The 21411-nt window shown below is 36.8% G+C and overlaps 1 protein-coding gene across 3 annotated transcripts in view; it reads left to right on the forward strand.

Moving 5' to 3' along the window:
- SOS2 (SOS Ras/Rho guanine nucleotide exchange factor 2) overlaps window positions 1-21411 on the forward strand; it is a 114709-nt gene that overhangs the window by 89952 nt on the left and 3346 nt on the right. For all 3 annotated transcript variants that reach the window (XM_058429940.1, XM_032179211.2, XM_058429941.1), the window contains exons 17-21: window positions 2156-2273; window positions 3430-3602; window positions 7920-8036; window positions 11341-11602; window positions 12096-12137. In XM_058429940.1, coding sequence (XP_058285923.1) covers window positions 2156-2273; window positions 3430-3602; window positions 7920-8036; window positions 11341-11602; window positions 12096-12137 — 712 coding nt within the window. The remainder of the gene's footprint in view (window positions 1-2155; window positions 2274-3429; window positions 3603-7919; window positions 8037-11340; window positions 11603-12095; window positions 12138-21411) is intronic.

A 21411-nucleotide genomic window follows, 5' to 3' on the forward strand; every position in this document is an offset into this window, starting at 1 on the left:
GCAAACCCCAAACCTCTAAGTGGAATTGGATAAGTATTGAGAATAATGTGGGAGGATACATACTCCTCTTTTACATTATTATTATTATTTTTTTAGTGGGTTGTGATTAGAGGGGAATAGAGGAAAAACTGCTTTATACATATATTTTTCTGTTTGGGTGTTTGCATTTTATTGATTTGTATGAACTTTATATATTAAAGATATTAATACTTAGTCAAATATTATGAAATAGGCCGGGTGCAGTGGCTCATGCCTGTAATCCCAACACTTCGGGAGGCTGAGGTGGGTGGATCACATGAGGCCAGGAGTTTGAGATCAGCCTGGCCAACATGATGAAACCCCGTCTTTACTAAAAATATAAAAATTACCCAGGTGTGGTGGCGGGCACCTGTAATCCCAGCTACTTGGGAGGCTGAGGCAGGAGAATCACTTGAACCCAGGAGGCAAAGGTTCCAGTGAGCCAAGATCACACCACTGCACTCCAGCCTGTGCGACAGAGCAAGATTCCATCTCAAAAAAAAAAAGAAGAAATATTAATCTATTTAATAAATGTGTCATAAATTGAATGCCTATATATGTGGGCCTTTTGTTGGTCTCTCTGTTCCTTTCCTTTGATCTATTTGATTACTTTTGTGCCAGCGCCACTTGTCTAAACTATCATAACTTTATATTAGTCCTTGATAGAGAAGAGTAGGGCAAATCCTCGCCAATCTTACTCTTTTTCAGGAGGAACGTATTCTTGGTTCTTTGTTCTCTTATATAAATTTTAGAATCAATTTAACCTCCATTTTTTTAAATTGGCATTTTGATACGAGTTGCATTGGATCTCTAAATCCAATTACAGATTAGTGAAGAACTGACATTTTTATAGTAACAAGTCTTTTCAACTATGAACATCGTTTATGTCTTTATTTACTCAGTTAATAAAGTTTTGTGGGTTTTTTTTTGTTTTGACAGAGATCGCATACCTCTTTTGCTAGATGTATATTAGAATTATTTTGTTTTTAGTGACCCTTAGAGACAGGGTCGTGCTCTGTCACCCAGGCTGGAGTACAGTGGCATGATCGTAGCTTACCGCAACCTCCTATTCCCAGGCTCAAGCAATCTTCCTACCTTAGTAGGCAGTGGGGACTATAGGCACGTGCCACCCTGCTCAGCTAATTTTCAAAATTTTATGTGGAGATTGGGCGTTGCTATGTTGCGCAGACTGGTTTCGAACTCCTGGCGTCAAACGATTCTCCCACCCCAACATCTCAAAGTGCTGGGATTACAGGTGTGAGCCACTGCACTTGACCAGAATTTTTTTTAAATCATGATTTCTTTATTGATGATATCTAGAAATGCAGTTGATTTTTGTCTATTGGTTTTATATATAGCAACATTGCTTATTCTCTCATTAATATTCTGTATGTAGATTTTTTGGAGTTTCCTCATGGGCAGTCATATCCTCTGTGTGAATAGTGACATTTTTTTTCTTTCCAATCTCTAGCTCTTTATTTCTTGTTCTTGTCCATGCTAGCTAGGACTTCTGTATAGTATTGAATAAAAGCTACAATGTTATCCCCTTGGCTTTTTCTTTGATTTAAAGGAAATTGACTGAATGGTTCTCCATCAAGGCATAATGTTTGTTCTGGAGTTTACGTGTGTATGTATATTCTTTCTGAAGTAAAAATTAATTTTCAATAAGAAGATCTAGTAATGAAGTATAAAAGAAATGCTAGTTTACTTCATTCACTAAATTTTTGTTCAAGTCTTCTTGTCTTCCGATAGTTGTCTTCTCCTTACCAAAACCCCAACCTTTAGCCCCAAAAGATCTTTCAGTGGAAAAATATTTGAATGTTCAGGGGTTATAATTTTCCTCTTCTACAGCTATGACTTGAAACCCTGGCTAGTCAAAATAACTCACAAGGCATGACGTAGAATTTTTTGTATTGCTTGATCTTCTAATTTATATGAGTAAATTATGGGTTTTATATTTATAGATAAAGAGAGGAGAAAACACTTCAGGTAAGTGTACAAAGGAATACCACTCATCTCTTAATTTAAAAAATTGTTTTCCAGATAATTTGCAAAATTTTATAAAATTTAAGGGTTTGAATTTATAAAATATGATTGAATTGTAAAAAATTTATACTCAATTTATATACACTTTAAGGCATTGCAGGAAAGAAAAAGGAAAATTTTGGATGAAGCTGTGGAATTAAGTCAAGATCACTTTAAAAAATACCTAGTAAAACTTAAGTCAATCAATCCACCTTGTGTGCCTTTTTTTGGTAAGTTACTAAATATGGATATATTTTGAGGATGAGCGTGTGATAGCCAAAAGAGAGCAGTCTTCAGAGGCACGTTATCTTTATTTTATATCTGAGCTCATCTACTTTTATTAGTTCTCTGTATTAATAATAAAACTCTCTATTATCTTATATATAAAATGAAGACTATAATAGTCTCTTAGGGTTGTTAGAAATAAGGATTAAAAATTATTTTGTCTGTACTACCTAATAAGCCTAGCACATAGGACGCACTCATGAAATGGTAACTGTTATTTTTATCATAACTATCAAACATCTACAGTGTTTGCTTTCTCTTTAATTTATTAAAAGCTTCTGTGTGGTTTTTAAATTTAGAATTAAAATATTGTTGTGTATGATTGAAATTGAATGATTTAAATCAAGTTTTGTCAACTTTAACAATTTTGGTATTTTGGGCCAAATAATTATTTATTGTGATGGGCTGTCGTGTGTGTGGTAGGATCTGTAGCAGCATCCTGGCCTCTATTCATTACACTCCAGTAGCACCCCAGAGTTGTGGTAACCAAAAATGTCTAGACATTCCTAAATATCCCCTGGGGGACTAAATTGTCCCCAGCTGAGAACCACCAATTTAAATGAATCAGCAATTATGCATGAAAAAGGGACTAAAAACTTTTTTATTGTTCATGAATGAGAAGTAATTATTTTTCTATCTAAATTACAGGCTCTGAAAAAACAGAATTAGTTTATAAGCCTATAGACTTATTAACCAAAATTGGCTTAAAATTAATTTATTGATTAATAATCACCTAAGATACTTGGCATTAAATATTTGTAATCAAATATTAAAACATTTGGTTAGAATAGATTTAACACAATTTGCACTTGGTGAAATTAGAGTTTAGAAAAGCTTAATTTGCCATTTCTTAGATTAGCTACCTTTATTTTTGTACAAGCCAGTAGCTTTTATTTTCTTTTTATTTTAAATTCTTTCTCTTTAAAAAATGCTTAATGGAGAGTTAATGATTGTTTATCAGAGACTTAACATTTTAGTAGTAGAGTTGCTGAATAGTACAGGATGTCTTTCAACTTTACTAGATCAGTTGTTTTCCCAAATAATTGATTAAATAACAAAATTTAAAATAACTTTTCTTTAAATTCTTTTTTTTTTAACTAGGTATATATTTAACAAATATTCTGAAGACCGAAGAAGGGAATAATGATTTTTTAAAAAAGAAAGGGAAAGATTTAATCAATTTCAGTAAGAGGAGGAAAGTAGCTGAAATTACTGGAGAAATTCAGCAGTATCAGAATCAGCCTTACTGTTTACGGATAGAACCAGATATGAGGGTAAATATTTTCTTTCTATGTCTTTAAAAGAGAACGTGTTAGTGGGTACCAAAAAAAAATAGAATGAATAAGACATACTATTGGATCGCACAACAGGGTGACTACAGTCAATAATAACTTAATTGCAGATTTAAAAGTAACTATAAGAGGCCAGGCACTGTGGCTCACGCCTGTAATCCCAGCACTTTGGGAGGCCGAGGTGGGCGGATCGCTTGAGATCAGGAGTTGGAGACCAGCCTGGGCAGCATGGTGAAACCCCGTCTCTACGAAAAATATAAAAAAAAATTAGCTGGGCATGGTGCTGGGTGCCTGCAGTCCCAGCTACTCAGGGGTCTGAAGTGGGAGAATCACTTGAGCCTGGGAGGGGTAGGTTGCAGTGAGCTGAGATAGCGCCACTGCACTCCAGCCTGGGTGACAGAGTAAGACTCTGTCTCAAAATAATAATAGTAATAACTATAAGAGTATCGGCTGGGCATGGTGGCTCACGCCTGTAATCACAGCACTTTGGGAGGCTGAGACGGGAGGACCACTTGAGGTCAAGAGTTTGAGACCAGCCTGACCAACATGGTGAAACCCCGTCTCTACTAAAAACACAAAAAATTAGCCGGGCCTGGTGGCGGGTGACTGTAATCCCAGCTACTTGGGAGACTGAGGCAGGAGAATCATTTGAACCCAGGAGGTGGAGTCTGCAGTGAGCCGAGATCATGCCACTGCCCTCCAGCGTGGGTGACAGAGGGAGACTCCGTCTCAAAAAATAAATAAAAAATAATAGCTGTAAGAGTATAATTGGATTGTTCATAATACAAAGGATAAATGCTTGAGGGAATGGATACCCCACTCTCCATGATGGGATTATTCTACATTACATGCCTGTATCAAAACATCTCTTATACCCTACAAATATATACACCTACTCTGTACCCATGAAAATTAAAAATTTTAAAAATTAAAAAAAAAACATTTTAGATCTTGTGTGACCTATAAGAAATATCATAATTATTTGTCTTGCTATGAAAATAATAGAAAAAAATTAATCAGTAGATAGCAGGTTAAACATTAGACATTCTACACTGTCTGCAGTTGTTAATATTGTTACTAAGTACTTTCTTTTGAAAGTATTGCTTCTTTGTGTAGTTGGTTCAAGCTACACCATAAAAAGTGAATGACAAAGTAGAATGATGTCCATGCAGTAAAAAGAAAATTCACTGCTAGATTTGATAGCCATTTTAGATAATTTTACATGTAGCAAAATAACGTTATATAATTCATAAGAACAATGTGTCTAAATAGGAAAAGGGTCAGGAAAGTGGTATATGTATGCCTGGCAGAAGATGATTTTTCTAACATCCTGTCAATTGATGCTCTATTTTGAGCAATAGTGTGTAATATTGATACTATAGTACTATAAAATATGAAATAACCTTCTAAATTAAACTATGATATTATGTTTATGTTAAATGAATGTTATTATATTATACTTACTTGAACTTGGAAACACATTATAACTATCAACCAGAAAATGTTCACGTGTGATATTAAAAATTGTGCTAAACTTTTTAGACATAATCTGCATGCAGATTGGGCATATTGAGTGAAAATATCCATCATTACTTCCATCCTCCTAAATTATGAGATAGTAACTTCTTTGTTCCCAGTCCTAAGAAAAAGACCACCTAAAGCATACCATTGATAAAAATGATAGGTCGGGCATGGTGGCTAATGCCTGTAAATCCAGCACTTTGAGAGGCTGAGGTGGGTGGATCACCTGAGGTCAGGAGTTCAAGACCAGCCTGGCCAACATGGTGAAACTCTGTCTCCACTAAAAATACAAAAATTCGCTGGGTGTGGTGGCACGTGCTTGTAATCCCAGCTACTCGGGAGGCTGAGGTGGGAGGATCGCTTGGACCCAGCAGGCAAATGTTGCAGAGAACTGAGATAGTGCCACTGCACTCTAGCCTAGGCGACAGAGCGAGACTGCATCACAAAAAAAAAAAAAAAAAAAGATACTTGCTCTTGAAAAAAGAAAAAAGTGGTAACCTACTGATAGTGACCTGTTTCATCCCCTCTCACCATTGAACCCGCCCTCTGTGATGTGGGGCTTCAGAGGGCTAAGGAAATACGGTCCCCACAGGAATAATGTTACACTTTAATTCGATATACTTGAAATAGTACTTTTAGTATTCATATCTCAGAAACATACCTGCTAATTGGTGTTTGTGGTGTGGTCTAGGGTTCCTACCACCATTTAAAGCATTTTTGGGAGGAAACGTCTTCTACATGATTGAGTCAAACAAAATAAATTTAAAATGTAGACAAAGTAGCTATTCACTTTTCAAATCATACTTAAATAAATAGTATTTAAAAACAGAGCAAAGGATAAGAAAATCAAGAATACTGCTGTTATAGCTTTCTGGAAGCTTTTAATTACTATTGGCTAATATTTAATTTAGCTAACCTGATCATAAGAACACGTTGTTTCAGTATTGTTAAAGGAGTAATATAATTTTCTTGAAATTGGCAGAATGCCTTAAAAATGGGAAGAATTTTATACTAGAAATTTTAAAGCTCATTTTGCCTACTGCTAAAGCTAAAACCCAGTACCATTTTTATATATGCTTCTAAACCACTTCAAAATTAAATAAAGCTAAATCCAGTAATTTGCTGCTAAGGAATTTTTCTAAGGAAATCATAAAAAATGTACAGAAAAATTTATATACAGGAGTTAATAAAAATAATTATTATAATAGCAAAAAATTAGAAAGTACCTATATGGATAACTAGCTATGTGGAGATTATTAAATTCTGAAATATCCATCTGATGAAATACTATAGAGTTAAAATTTGTATTTTGTAGAGTAAGCAAACTGGCTGGGTGCGGTGGCTCATACCTGTAATCCCAGCACTTTGGAAGGCTGAGTGAGACTCTATCTCAAAAAAAAAAGCAAACCACATGGAAAAAAGTTAATTGAATATAAACTTCAGAAAGATTAAAATTGATATCCCAGTTTTTCAGGAAAATATATATAAATTATATATTAATAATTATATATAAATACATATATACATGCATATATTTACATGCACAGTAAAATCATTGGAAGATAGTCTAATATTTAAATGTAAACAATGATATTTCTGGTTTGTAAGATTACTGTTTTTCTTTTTTTCTCTTTTTTTGGCAGTGCTAAATCATCTAAATTTTCTACGTTAAAACTTAAATTTAAGCTTAAAATATTTTTTGATAAAGACAAAAATTTTAAACATTTTATTTATTAGGCTTTTTTTAAGAGGAGAGGTCTCACCATATTGCCCTGGCTGGTCTCAAATTCCTGGGCTTAAGCAGTTCCCTGGCCTCAGCCTCCCAAACTGCTAGGATTACAGGTGTGAGCCATCATGGCTTGGCTCAGATAAAAACATTTTTTATACTAGAAGTTAGCACAGATAGGTTTAAGTTTATAATCGTTCTTTCTTTCTTTCTTTTTTTTTTTTTTTGAGACAGAGTTTCGCTCTTGTTGCCCAGGCTGGAGTGCAATGGCGTGATCTCAGCTCACCTCAACCTCCGCCTCCCAGGTTCAAGTGATTCTCCTGTCTCGGCCTCCTGAGTAGCTGGGATTACAGGCATGCACCACCACGCCCAGCTAATTTTGTATTTTTAGTAGAGATGGGGTTTCTTCATGTTGGTCAGGCTGGTCTCAAACTCCCGACCTCAGGTGATCCACCCACCTCAGCCTCCCAAAGTGCCGGGATTACAGGCGTGAGCCACCGTGCCCGGCCTATAATCATTCTTGACATTACTTTTAAAGTCATTTAAATGACTACTTTTAAAGTAAAAGAAATTTCCAGAATAATTATAAATGATCAAGAATGATCTATAAATTGGATTAGCAGACCTTAATCTAATTTATCTCCACTTTTTTTCTGATTATCAAAACTTCATTGTGGATTATAACCATAGCTTTGTTCTAAATACTTTTGGTAGCTTACTGGTGATGATCATTTGTTACAATGAGTAGGAGTAAAGTTTCCTAAGGAATAAGTAGTGCTACTACTGAGCCATTAAAATGGTAGTAAATGAAAACTCATGTTCTTAATAGAACTTTAAGACTAGAATATAACTTCCACAGAAATTATATAATCTTATTCAGAATTAAAGAGATTGGAATAAGCAACACTTGTGAACTTTTCAGATATTGTGTTCTTAATGTGTTAATTTTTTAGCATTAATTTTCAGTAAAAAATTTTAATGAGATCTTATTTTAATAAGATCTAAAATATGTACTTATTATATATGCACTTGTGATATTTGTTTAATTCCAGAGATTCTTTGAAAACCTTAACCCCATGGGAAGTGCATCTGAAAAAGAGTTCACAGATTATTTGTTCAACAAGTCACTAGAAATTGAACCTCGAAACTGCAAACAGCCACCTCGATTTGTAAGTCTTTTATAATTTCGGGAACAAGTGTTGTGTTTTTTAAAATATTATTTTCAATGTTTAACAACCTGTTATCTTAAAAATGTAATCGAATGGCTGTTCCTAGGTGTTTTGTTTGCAGTAATATACTATTTCTAAAATTACATATACTGTGGGGGGAAATGTCAGCCTTTTGATAAAATCTGGTTTATGCCTTATCTTACTACTACTTATTTATGTGTTTCTACTTTTGATCCCTCCTAGAATAATGCAAAAAGGTGTGAGAAAGTGAGAACTTAATAGGTAGCTGAATGGAATAAAAAAAATGAAAAGACCTAGGAAGGAGTAAGCAAATGTATTTTGGTTCTTGTGACTGGATATGACTTCTGCCATTAGGGCTCCATGGTCCATAGTTGCCTCTGGAACCCATCTCTGTCACTAGAATTTGATGCTACAGTTTCCAGTTACTGCAGGAGTTTGCAATGGCAACAGAAGTAGTAGAAGATGAATTCTAAGTAGCAAAAGTGAAGCAAGATATAGAAGGAAGTAAAAACACAAACCAACTTTAGGTGAAGCAGGAAGTCAGGTAGTTTCATGCTATCTCATCTTCACAGTTGTGTGATATATGAGGGGACTTCAAAAAGTTCACAGAGGCCCCGGGCATGGTGGCTCACGCCTGTAATCCCAGCACATTGGGAGACCAAGGCAGGCAGATTGCTTCAGCTCAAGAGTTTGAGACCAGCCTGGGCCACATGGCAAAACCCTGTCTCTACCAAAAATACAAAAAAATTAGCCAGGCATGGTGGTGCACGCCTGTGGGGTGGAGGTTGCAGTGAGCCAAGATCACTCCACTTCCACTTCACTCCAACCTGGGTGACAGAGCAAGACCCCATCTCAAAAAAAAAAAAAAGAAAGAAAAAAAAGTTCATGGAAAAATGGAATGGAAAGATAAATTTTTTGATGGAATTAAAAGATAAACATAAAAACATAAACTTTATTTCCCAACATAAGCTTCCTCAAGTTCAGGACACTTTTGTAAGCGCTAATGCCAACCATTTTGTCCATCCCTAAAAAACTGAAGATTCTGGGAATTTAACCATGTCAATACAGTCTCTTTTACATTATTAACTGAAGAAAAATGGTTGCCCTTTAATTTTTTTTTTATAATTAGAAAACAAAAAAAAGTCAGAAGGAGCCAAGTCAAGACTGTAAGTGGATGCCTAATGATCTGCCATCAAAACTCTCAAAGAATTGCCCTGGTTTAATGAAAGGGATGAACAGGAGCATTGTTGTGGTGGAGAAGGTCTCCTTAGTGAAGCTTTCCTGGTTGTTTTTCTGCAAAAGCTTTGGCTAACTTTCTCAAAACAGTCCCATAATAAGCAGATGTTATTGTTCTTTGACCCTCTACACACTCAACAAGAAAAATGCCTTGAGCGTCCTAAAAAACTGTTGCCATGACCTTTGTTTTTGTTTTTTTTTTGAGACAGAGTCTCACTCTGTCACCCAGGCTGGAGTACAGTGGTGCAATCTCGACTCACTGTAACCTCCACCTCCCAGGTTCAAGCAATTCTGCTGCCTCAGCCTCCCAAGTAACTGGGATAACAGGTGTGTGCCATCATGCCTGGCTAATTTTTGTATTTTTAGTAGAGATGAGGTTTCACCATGTTGGCCAGGCATGTCTTGAACTCCTGACCTCAAGTGATCCACCTGCCTCGACCTCCCAAAGTGATGGGATGACAGGTGTGAGCCACCATGCCCAGCCTTTTTTTTTTTTAATGGCAATAGAGTCTTGCTATATTGCCCAGGCTGGTTTCAAACCCCTGGCCTTAAATGATCTTCCTGCCTCAGCCTCCCAAGGTGCTAGGATTACAGGCATGAGCTACTGTGCTTGGCCAACCTTTGCTCTTGACTGATTTGGTTTTGCTTTGACTGGACCACACTTCCACCTCTTGGTAGCCATTGCTTTGATTGTGCTTTGTCTTCAGGATGATACTGGGAAGCCATGTTTCATTTCCTATTAACAGTTTTTCAAAGAAATGCTTCAAGGTCTTGATCCCACTTATTTAACATTTCATTGAAAGTTTTGCACTTGTCTGCAGCTGATCTGGGTGCAATGGTTTTGCCATCCATCTAGTGGAAAGTTTGCTCAACTTTAATTTTTCAGTCAGAATTGTGTAAGCTGAACCAGTTGAGATATCTGTGGTGTTGGCTCTTGTTTCTGTTGTTAATCATCAGTCCTCTTCAGTTAGGGCAGGAATGAGATTAATTTTTTCCTCAGAAATTGATGTTGATGGTCTGCTGCCATTGGCTTTATCTTCCATATCATCTGATCCCTTTTTAAAATGAGTTATCAATTTGTAAACAGCTGATTTCTTTGGGGCATTGTTCCCATAAACTTTTCATAAAGTATTAGTGATTTCACCATTCTTCTACCCAAGCATCATCATGAATTTGATATTTGTTCTTGCTTCAATTTTAGCAGAATTCGTGTTCCTCTGATAGGGATTCTTTACAAACTGATGTGTTATCCTTCTTAGTATCTCAAACTAGGTACCGTTCAGACATGTTATAATAAGTTAGTATGAGTTTATTTTGATGGAAAAAAATGAAAGTCATGCATAGTTATTTCATAATAGACATTTTCCATGCACTTTTTGAAAACCCCTCATAGATCTTATTCTCATTTTACAAAGGAAAATAGTGAGATTCCAAGGGGTTAAATAAGTTTTTCAAGGCTGCATAGCTAGATATTGGCACAGTTGAGATTTTAACTCAAGTTTTCTTATCTGAGTTCTGTGTTTTTTTATTTAATTACTCCTGCCAGAACTTGAAAAATGGGACAGAGGTCATGGTGGGAGACGATAGGAATTTTCTCCAAAGATTTTTAAAGCACCAATGTAGAGGTTGATCATTTAGTATAGGAAGGGGAAAAAATGATCTTTTTTTTTCTGAAGCATATAGCATACTATGTTTCATAAATTGTGTTCCCAGTAAATGTTTGTAAAATTTATGTAGATATTTTCAAAGAGAAGTTTAGGTTCATATGTTTTAGGAGTAAAATGTGATTTTCACATACAATTTCAAGAATTTTATGTCTGCAGTGCTGAAGAGAGACTTACTTATATTCCAATTCATTTTAAAATTAAGCCAGTCAAATCCAGAAGATTCTACTAGAATGATACAGGCTGTCATTGCAGACTGAAGGACTGCACGCTTAAGAACTGTATGCTTAAGAACTAATAAGACTAATAAGGTAGCTCTAAGTCACAGAAACAAAATGCTGTCTATGCAAATTTGTGACATTAATTATGTTTGCTTTTCTCAGCCTAGGAAATCAACTTTCTCCTTAAAATCTCCTGGAATAAGGCCTAACACGGGCCGACATGGCTCTACCTCAGGTACTTTACGAGGTCACCCAACACCGTTAGAAAGAGAACCATGTAAAATAAGCTTTAGTCGGATTGCTGAAACTGAGCTGGAATCAACAGTGTCAGCACCAACCTCTCCAAATACACCATCTACTCCACCAGTATCTGCTTCTTCAGACCTTAGTGTATTTTTAGATGTGGATCTCAACAGCTCCTGTGGTAAGTATTTGATGTAAACCATTTGGTAAAAAAGGAATCCTGTGTCTCAGATAATTCTTATCATTTTAATTAGGGAACTATAGAATTGCAAACTATATTAGTGTGAAAAGCGACATCTAAATGTGAAAATAATGATTAATACAAGAAGTAGAGCATAATTTGTGCATTGTTGGTGCATATTATCTTCTGATTTACTCATTCAACAAAGATTTGTTTAGTACCTTTGGGTCCCACTACCAGTCTAAAGGGAGCAATAGATGATGAATAAGAAAACAAATAGATAAGTTCTGTGATAGAGGGGAACCACTTAATGCTAAGAAGGAAAACTATTCTAGGTACAGAAGGTTCTGGGTTAATTTTTTAAAAAACTAACATGGCAAAAGATGATGATAAAATTCTGCACTGTGTATTATGTATTATTTATGGAAACATTTAAAAAATAATGCCATACATGTTACCTTCCTTTTCAAATTAATTTTTCTTATTCCAACAGGCAGCAATAGCATCTTTGCTCCAGTGCTTTTGCCACATTCAAGTAAGTAAGATTTAAGTTGATTCTAATGAAATGACTGTAAAGATAATAATCTGGTTGATTATATTTGAGTATTTTGGGTTTTGGCAATATTAAAGAATAAGAAAAGTTATAAATAAATTTAATTATTTGCTTACAATTGTGTACTACTTAAGCTTCACTATAGTTTATTTTCATCATTTTTTATGATCGTTCTAAGGGCTGTATGGCCTTGAAGAAATTACTTACCTTCCCCACACTTGTTAAGGATCAAATGAAATAACTGTATAGAACACCAAGCCGGGCGCAGTGGCTCACGCCTTTAATCCCAGCACTTTGGGAGGCCAAGGCAGGTGGATCACGAGGTCAGGAGTTCAAGACCAGCCTGGCCAACATAGTGAAACCCTGTCTCTACTAAAAAATTACAAAAATTAGCCGGATATGGTGGTGCACGCCTGTAGTCCCAGCTACTCAGGAGGCTGAGGCAGGAGAATCGTTTGAACCCGGGACGCAGAGGTTGTGGTGAGCTGAGATCAGGCCACTGCACTCCAGCCTGGGCAATGGAGTGAGACTCCCATCTCAAAAAAAAAAAAAACAAAAAACAAACAAACAAAAAAACCTAAAATATTGCTTGGCATAGAATGAATAGTAATTTCATGTCAGTTGTCTTTCTTCCTTACCCTTTTCAAATCATTTTCCCATGGCAATAATATACTAAATGTTTATCAGGTTCCCGGGATATCCTCAATCACTTATTTTTTTTTACATCATCTTATTTAATTAAAGCAGTATTTTAAGTAAAGCACTTTTCTATCATTGCTAATTATTTCATAATTTATAACTTTTAATGCTGTTAACTTTCTCTCTGTGGTCATTTGTTTAAAACAAAATAACTCAAAAATGAACACAGCACCTTTGGGTATAATTCTCCCAATCTGGAGAACATCTGCTTCAAGCATAGTAAAATATATAGTGGCAAGTTTCCCTATCTTATGAGAAAAATAAACTTAGTCTTTTAAATGTTTAATTTTATATTTAATTTTAGGTTAAAAAATTTTTATCTGGCCAGGGACAGTGGCTCATACCTGTAATCCTAGCACTTTGGGAGGCTGAGGCAGGAGGATCACTTGAGGCCAGGGCAACATAGCAGCTCAAGACTAGCCTGGGCAACATAGCAAGACCCTGTCCTCCCTACCAAAAACAAATTTATCAAAGTGGCATATTAATAGAATTTAAAAGGGAAATAGTGCTAAAACACTTAAAATGAAATTAACAGTGGTTCTCTACCTCACGTTTTCCCCACTCCTTTTCTTGTTGTCCAAGGACACTTCCACATTTGTAAATGATGTTTTTATAGTCTCTCTTGAGTCATTAATTTCAGACAGTGTTTACTGATCTCCTCTTATAGTGGATGAGAATTTCATGTCTACCCTGCCTATACTTACCACATTTGGTGCAAATATTATTCACTGCTATGCTTCCTTTCTTGTATAGCTCCGTTTCCTGGAGTTGATAATTGCCTCACTAATGTTTAGGTTTGTTTGTTTGTATGTTTGTTTAGCACCTTTCCATGCCCTTTCATAGCAGTTTTCCATAAAGTCAGGCCAATCAGGGAACCTAGCAAGGTTTTCCTTTTTCTTTTCTTTTCCTTTTCCTTTCCCTTTCCCTTCTTCTCTCCTGGAATCTTCCTTCCTGGTGCCTTTTTGTCCCCCTGTTCCAGTTTGGACTGGTTGATATTCAGGTATTGACCCTGCTGTCATCCTAGAACTTTCTTTCATTGTCATCCTAGAAATTCCCTTTGCCTCCCTCCTGTGTTGGATCCTTGTTTTTGGATTCCTCATCTTCTTTCTTGATATGCTCCCTGATTTTAATAGGAGTAGCTCCTTTAGTAGCTACGTGAGAAAAGATAATACATAAGACCTAAACTTTTTAAGTTCTTGCATATATGGAAACCTATTATACCTTTTTTTGTTTGTTTTATTTTGTGGAAGCCTATTATACATTTAATTGTTAATAGTTTAGCTGGAAATAGAAAGTAAAAAATAATTTGACTCAGAATATTGAAGTCATTTTCCTCCACGGTCTTCTACCTTTCATAATTCCTGCTGAAAAGTCTAATAGCATTCATTTACTTACTCAGTACATAATTTTTAAATGCCTGATATATGCAGGCACTATTCTAGGTGTGAGAGTGATAGTAGTGAATGAAATAGACAAATATTTTTCTCTCAATGATCCTACAGTTTCAATCTTTTTTTAAACTTAGAGCATATTTAACAGTAGCAGAGGACCCAGTGTCATACAGAGGGACCCAAATATACAGAGCCTTAAATGAAATAGAATTTTATTCCTCACAATAGCCAGAGCAAGTAGGCAACTGTGCTCCACTGGGTTTTCCAGCTAAGCAGGGCAATTCAGAATTCTCAAGATGTGACTTCCATCTCTGTCTTGAGTACCTGCTGTAGTTGTTACCATTTTTTGGCTAGCAGGAAGATGGACGGCAAGGAGCTTTGTTATAAAAATATGATCTGGGCCAGGTGCGGTGGCTCACGCCTGTAATCCCAGCACTTTGGGAGGCCGAGGCAGACAGATCACCTGAGGTCAGGAGTTCGAGACCAGCCTGACCAACATGATGAAACCCCGTCTCTACTAAAAATACAAAAATTAGCTGGGCATAGTGGCGTGCGCCTGTAGTCCCAGCTATTCGGGAGGCTGAGACAGGAGAATTGCTTGAACCTGGGAGGTGGAGGTTGCAGTGATCCAAGATCGTGTCATTGCACTCCAGCCTGGGGCGACAGAGTGAGACTCTGTCTCAAAAAAAAAAAAAAATGGAGACCTTCTTAGCTACAAGGGAAGCTAAGAAACGTCTCTGACTAGGTAGCCATTTGCCTTACCAAAATTCGTGGGATTCTATTAATAAAAGGAAAAAGGGAAAGGTGTACTGGGAAGCAGCAGGCTCTGCCACGATATGTTGAAGAAATCTTTAAGGCATTCTCTTTATTCTTAATAATCTACAGCTTCACAATGAACTGCTTTGATGTGGGTATTTTTTTTTTTCATTTTGCCATCTACTTAATGAGCCCATTAAATTTAGAGATTCGAGTGTTTGATTTCCAGAAAATGCTTCCTATTGCTTTGGTAATAATTTTCCCCCAGCGTGTTCTCTGACTCCTTTTGTGGAGCTCCTTTTTCTTATTCTCATACATCCTAGAGTGATCCTCCAATTTTCTTGTCTTTTATCACCTCTTGTCCATCTCTTTGTCTTCTTGTTCTGTTTTCTGGAAGATTTCCTTACTTTATCTTTGAGCTCTTCTACTTATTTTCTTCATCTGTCATAATTTTGAATTTCTAAGAATTCTTCTCAGTTCCCTCTGATTGTGCCTTTTTTAAATAGCATCCTATTCTAATTTCATGGATGCACTGTCTTATCTCTCTTAGGATAATAATTATAGTATTTTTAAATTTTATTTCTAATTGACAGATAATTGTATATGTTTATGGGGTATAATCTGATGTTTTGATACATGTGTACTTGTGGAATGATCAGCTAAGTTGCATATCCAGTGGCTGGGCAGGGTTGGACCGGGAAAGGGGAGACTTTGGTCAATGGATGCAAAGTTTCAGTGACTATAGTTAATAATAATGTATATCTCTGGATAGATAAAAGAGAAGATTTTAAATGTTCTCACCACAAAGAAATGATGAATATTTGAGATGATGGATAATTATAGTATTTTTGAAAAAAAAATTTGTTTTGTTTCTGGTGTTGTCTCTTTTCTGACCTCCTTTCTTGTATTAGTTGTAGTCTCTTGTCTTTCATATTGGAGGCTTTCCTTTCTTGTCCAGTAGTATTTGTGTTCATATTTTAGAATGAGGGGAAACTGATGGGAAGTGCTGTATCTATATCCATGGTCACTTATTGACTTGTGGGTTTCACTGTAGAGTGATGGAATGATAATTTTTTACTTAGGAAATTCCCAGATGTTAGAATCTATAGGCATTTTCTCTAAGAATGTTTAGTTTCTCTAAAGAAGGATCTTTGAATCTGTCTGGGGCAGTCTCTCCATGTAGTATGGATATCTGTGTTTTCAGCTCAGACTAGTATCCCAAGTCTGGGGTTTAGATTCTCCAGAGAATAAAACTGCCAGTCTCCTACAGAGGTGGGAATGAGGTCATTGCCTGGCCTCACTAAGTAGGGGAGAGGAGAATGGGGTTCTAACTGTCCCTTATCCAGACTTAACCAAGTCTTCTGTTTTCATGTCCATGCCTTCCTTTGTACCAAATGCCTTTAGCTCCTGAATCCTTATTTGGTTCTGTGGGGCAGATTTGCTGCTGCTTGTCAGTATTACTCTCTGTAGACATTTGGGTTTCATCTTCCTCCATCTGTCTCCATATACATTATAATCTACCTTCATGAATTAAAGCTTCAGCTTCATATATTTCCTGGCTTTATTGAAGTTTGTTGATATTTCTTATTTTTCTTGTTGTTCCGTGGTGGAAATATCATTACACTATTAGTTTCTTAGTACTGCCATAACAAAGCACCACAAACTGAGTAGCTTAAAAGAGCAAAAATGTATTGTCTCACAGTTCTGAAGGCCAGAAATCCAAAATCAAGATGTTGGCAGGGCCACATTTACTCTGAAACTTGGAGAAGAGAATCCTTCCTTGCTTCTTCTAGCTTCTGGCATTTGCTGGCAATCCTTGGCATCTCCTGATTTGTAGATGCATCACTTCAATCTTTGCCTCCATTATCATATGGCTGTCTTCTCGTGGTATGTTTCTTTATTTCTTCTCTTATAAAGACACTGGTCATGTCATACTGGATTTGGACCCATTTTAATGACCTCATTCTAACTTCATTACATCTGCAAAGACTATATTCCAAATAAGGTCACAATTATAGGTACTAGGTTATGGGACTTCGTCATATCTTTGGGGGAACACAATTCAACCCATAACACTGTGCCATTGTAGAAGTAGGAATTCTAGACATTATTTTGAATGGTAGTAAAATACATTTTCCATATAAGAAAATTTTACATTTTGAAATTTAATAGAAAATTGAGAATAACTGCATTAAATTCTGAATATTCTAAAATCTCCAAAGAAAATAAAATATTCATAGCAAGTATGAAAAGTACTCAGATGAAATGAGAAAAACGGCAAGACTCCATTCACAATGAACATGGGTACTTCACATCAAAGGAAGTATATCTTGTAAAGAAACATAGATAATTACAGATAGTTCAGCATCATTAGAAATCTGAGGAATTCTACACAATAGTGAATTGCCATTTTGGTCTTTTGAATTAATGTTTTTTTTTTCTTGTTTTAGTGTGAGCAAGCCTATGGTAAAAGGTACATTACTTATCCCTATGTAAATTGGTATATTAGTATAACCCTTTTGGAAAGCAATCTGAATACAATATATCAAACCATAAAAATGTTCACACCCTTTGATATTACTGATTCAGTAGATAATTGAATACTTAGTTTGTACCAGTTACTCTGCTAAGCACAAGACATTCAGTGGCAAACAAGAAAGACAAAGCCTCTGCCTTTATTTATACAAAATACCCAATAAATGTTTGGAAAAAGTCACATGCATGAAGATTCATCCCACTCTCTCGTCTTTTCTTCCACTTCCCTTGTCACTGCTTGGTCTCTCTTGCTAGTTCCTCCTCACCTTCCCAAACTATTGACATTGGAAGGCCTTAGGATTCAGTTTCTGGACCTCTTCTGACTCAGTTGGTTGTTCAGTCTTGTATCATTAACATGATGATAACTCCCAAGTTTATATCTAGCCAGAACCCCTCTTCTGACTTCTAGACTCATATATTTAATTACCCATTTAACATCTCCAGTTGGATATCTAATAGGAATCTCAAATTTAACCTCTCTGAAACTTAGCTTCTTATTATCCCCTCCAAAGTTGTTCCTCTCACTGCCTCCTCATCTCAATTCTAATTACAAGCATCCAGTTACTTAGGCTAAAAATACTGTAATAGAAGTATCTTTTACTTCTCTCCCTTTCTCACACCCCAAATGTGACTTATCAACAAATCTTGACTACTCTCAAAATATATCCAGAATCTAACAATTTTTTGCCATCTCCACTGCTGCCACCCTGGTCCAAGCCACCATAACTTTGACCTTGTTTATTACAGTAAGCATTCTAACTTCTTATCTTCTCCACTTCAGTATGTTTTTAGTATAGCAGCCAGAATGATCCTTTTAGAATCTGAGTTAGACCTTGTTTTACTTGTGCTTAAAGTCCTCTGGTGGGCCAGGTACGGTGGCTCACCCCTGTAATCCCAGCACTTTGGGAGGCTGAGGTGATGGATCACCTGAGGTCAGGAGTTCAAGACCAGCCTGGCCAACATGGTGAAATCCCGTCTCTACTAAAAATACAAAAATTAGCTGGGCCTGGTTGCAGGCGCCTGTAATCCCAGCTACTCAGGAGGCTGAAGCAGGAGAATTGCTTGAACCCGGGAGGCAGAGGTTGCAGTGAGCCGAGATCACACCATTGCTCTCCAGCCTGGTCGACAAGAGTGAAACTCCATCTCCAAAAAAAAAAAAAAAAAAAACGAACAAACAAACAAACCCTCTGGTGGCTTTCCATCTCACTCAGAGTGAAAGCCGCTTCCTTTAAAGAACCCACAGGCCCTACACAGTTTGGGCTTGTTTGATCTGTCAGACCTCATCACTTATTCTCCCCCTTCACTCAGTCTGCCTCAACATAATAGACACATTATTGCATCAGTGATTTGCTCTTGCCATTCCTGCTGTTTATAATACTTTTCAGCCATTTAGCCTCACAGCCTGCTCCCTTACCTCCTTCAGGCTGTTACCTTAGTGAAGCCTTCCCTAATCACCCTATTTATGTTGCTCCCCTCCCACCTCTTTCTATACCCCTTTCCAACCAAGTATTTCTTCTCATAATTTATAGGCATCATACTTTTACTTATCTTTCCCTAACCTAGATTATAAGTTCCATAAGGACATGAATTTTTGAGTTTTGTTCACGGTTATATTGTTAGTGCTTCAGACAGTGCCTGACAGTATTAGCAGGTGCCCAATAACTGTTGAATGAATGAATGAATGGCAGAAAATTAGAAGTAACTTAGATAGCTAACTAACATTACAGAAATTGTTTAGTAAATTCTACTGTATTCACCACTTTGGAATAACTGCAGGCACTAAAAAAGTTCATAAAAACTGTAGTCTTGTAGGGAAATGCTCTTGATAGACAATTAAATTGCATTCAGACTTCAGCAAGGGTTATTGATTGCCTACTATGGAGAAATATACTGGTTAAGTGGTGACTGTAGAGTCAGACCCAGGTTCAAAACTCATAGCTTTCCCATCATTCACATATCATCTGCTTCCATGAGTGTGTGTGTCTGTTACCATCTAAGACTGGCTTAAACAATAAGAAAACACTCAGACATACTTGGAAGCTTAGAGGAAGGCTGCTTTAAGACTGGTTGATTCAGTGACTCGATGATGTAATTAAAGACCAGGGTTCCTGTACTCCAGCCTGGGCAACAGAGCGAGACACCGTCTCAAAAAAAAAAAAAGACCAGGGTTCTTTCTGACTCTTCATTGTTTTGTCCAGATTATTAGCTTGATTTAAAGCTGTTTTCCCTCAAAATCATAACTGGCAAGAGCAGTAAAGGTTGTGTGCTTCTTTGTTCAGTCAAATTATATATAGAGAGAAGTACAGACAAGACAGTATGACAGAATGCTTTTCCAAAAAAGAGCAAGGAACTTCCTTTCCATTAGCCCCCAGAAAATCTCCTTTTAAATTTCACTGGTCTGAATTAGGTCACATGCCTACAGTTAAACTCATCACTCTGGCTAAAGGAATGGGATTACTCTGATTAATTTATACTAATTAGGCCCCATCCTTGGAGCTAAGGGGTCAGGTTCACTTTCCCTAAAAAAATGGCTACTTGCATGAAAGAGAGGTAGATAAAAATCTGATCATGTTAAGAAAGTGAGTCCCATGCCTATTCCTTGGCTTGAATTGGGGTGCCCTGGGCAGGATTGGCCAACTAAACCAAATGGGACAGATTTACCACCACCGAGAGGAGTTCTCCCAAAGACGGGACAAACAATGCTGGCAGGTCTGAGGAACATCCTCTGCCTAACCTCCCCACACCATCTGCCAACCTCATAGGCATACCTTTTGTATCAGCTATTTCCCCCTGAGCCAACAGGACCCCCCCAGAAGTAACTGCAGAGCCACGTGATTGGGATAGCAATTTTTGACATAGAATAATTAGTTTGACATATCTACTTGGATGTCTCATAAGCAGTTCAGTTAGAGTGTTTAAGGTTAAACTTATCAACTTCTTTCCCAGTTAGCTCCTGTGTTCCCAATCTCAGTATAATGACAAATAAGACATATTTGCTGCCTTTGTAACAACTGTGTGAATATAGAGAGATCAAATGGGAAGTTGAACTATAGAAAAAATTAAAATGAAGATAGTAATTATTATATGTCTGGTTGATCTGTTTAGGAGTATTTTCCTGTCATTTATCATTTTGTAAATTTCCTTTAATGTAGTTATATAACATGTACATTATCAATGAGAGACTTGGAAAGACAAAGAGTTATGTGATATAACACTACCTTATGGGCTCCTATATGGAGGGTTTTATTACCTGTGTAGTGATGTGCCCAATCGTAGATGCTTCAAAAATATATGGTCTCGCAGGGTGCAGTGGCTCATACCTGTAATCCCAGCACTTTGGGAGGCCGAGGTGGGCGGATCACAAGGTCAGGAGTTCCAGACCAGCCTGACCAACATGGTGAAACCCTGTCTGTACTAAAAATACAAAAATTAGCTGGGCGTGGTAGTGGGTACCTGTAATCCCAGCTACTCAGGAGGCTGAGGCAGGAGAATTGCTTGAACCCGGGAGGCAGAGGTTGCAGTGAGCTGAGATCGTGCCATTGCACTCCAGCCTGGGTGACAGAGTGGGACTCCGTCTCAAAAAAAAAATATATATATATGGTCTCTGATTAGGATGGTCTTTCTTTGGAAGTTACTACAGTATATTTAGACATGTTTTGTTTTGGTTTGTGGAAGGCTTTTCAGGGAGCAGAATCTCATTAATCATAATAAAAAAGTATACCTTCATTTAGCTGAAGTACCCATCATGCCCCAGGCACTGTGGTAGGTGCTAGAGACACAGAAATAAATACACACTGCCCTCAGAAAGCTTACAATTTAATGGGGAAGATAGATAAACCAGTAGTTGATACAGTCTGACAAATGCCATGGTAGAA

This window comes from Hylobates moloch, unplaced genomic scaffold (assembly GCF_009828535.3).
Source record: "Hylobates moloch isolate HMO894 unplaced genomic scaffold, HMol_V3 SCAFFOLD_16, whole genome shotgun sequence".
Taxonomy (NCBI): Eukaryota; Metazoa; Chordata; class Mammalia; order Primates; family Hylobatidae; genus Hylobates; species Hylobates moloch.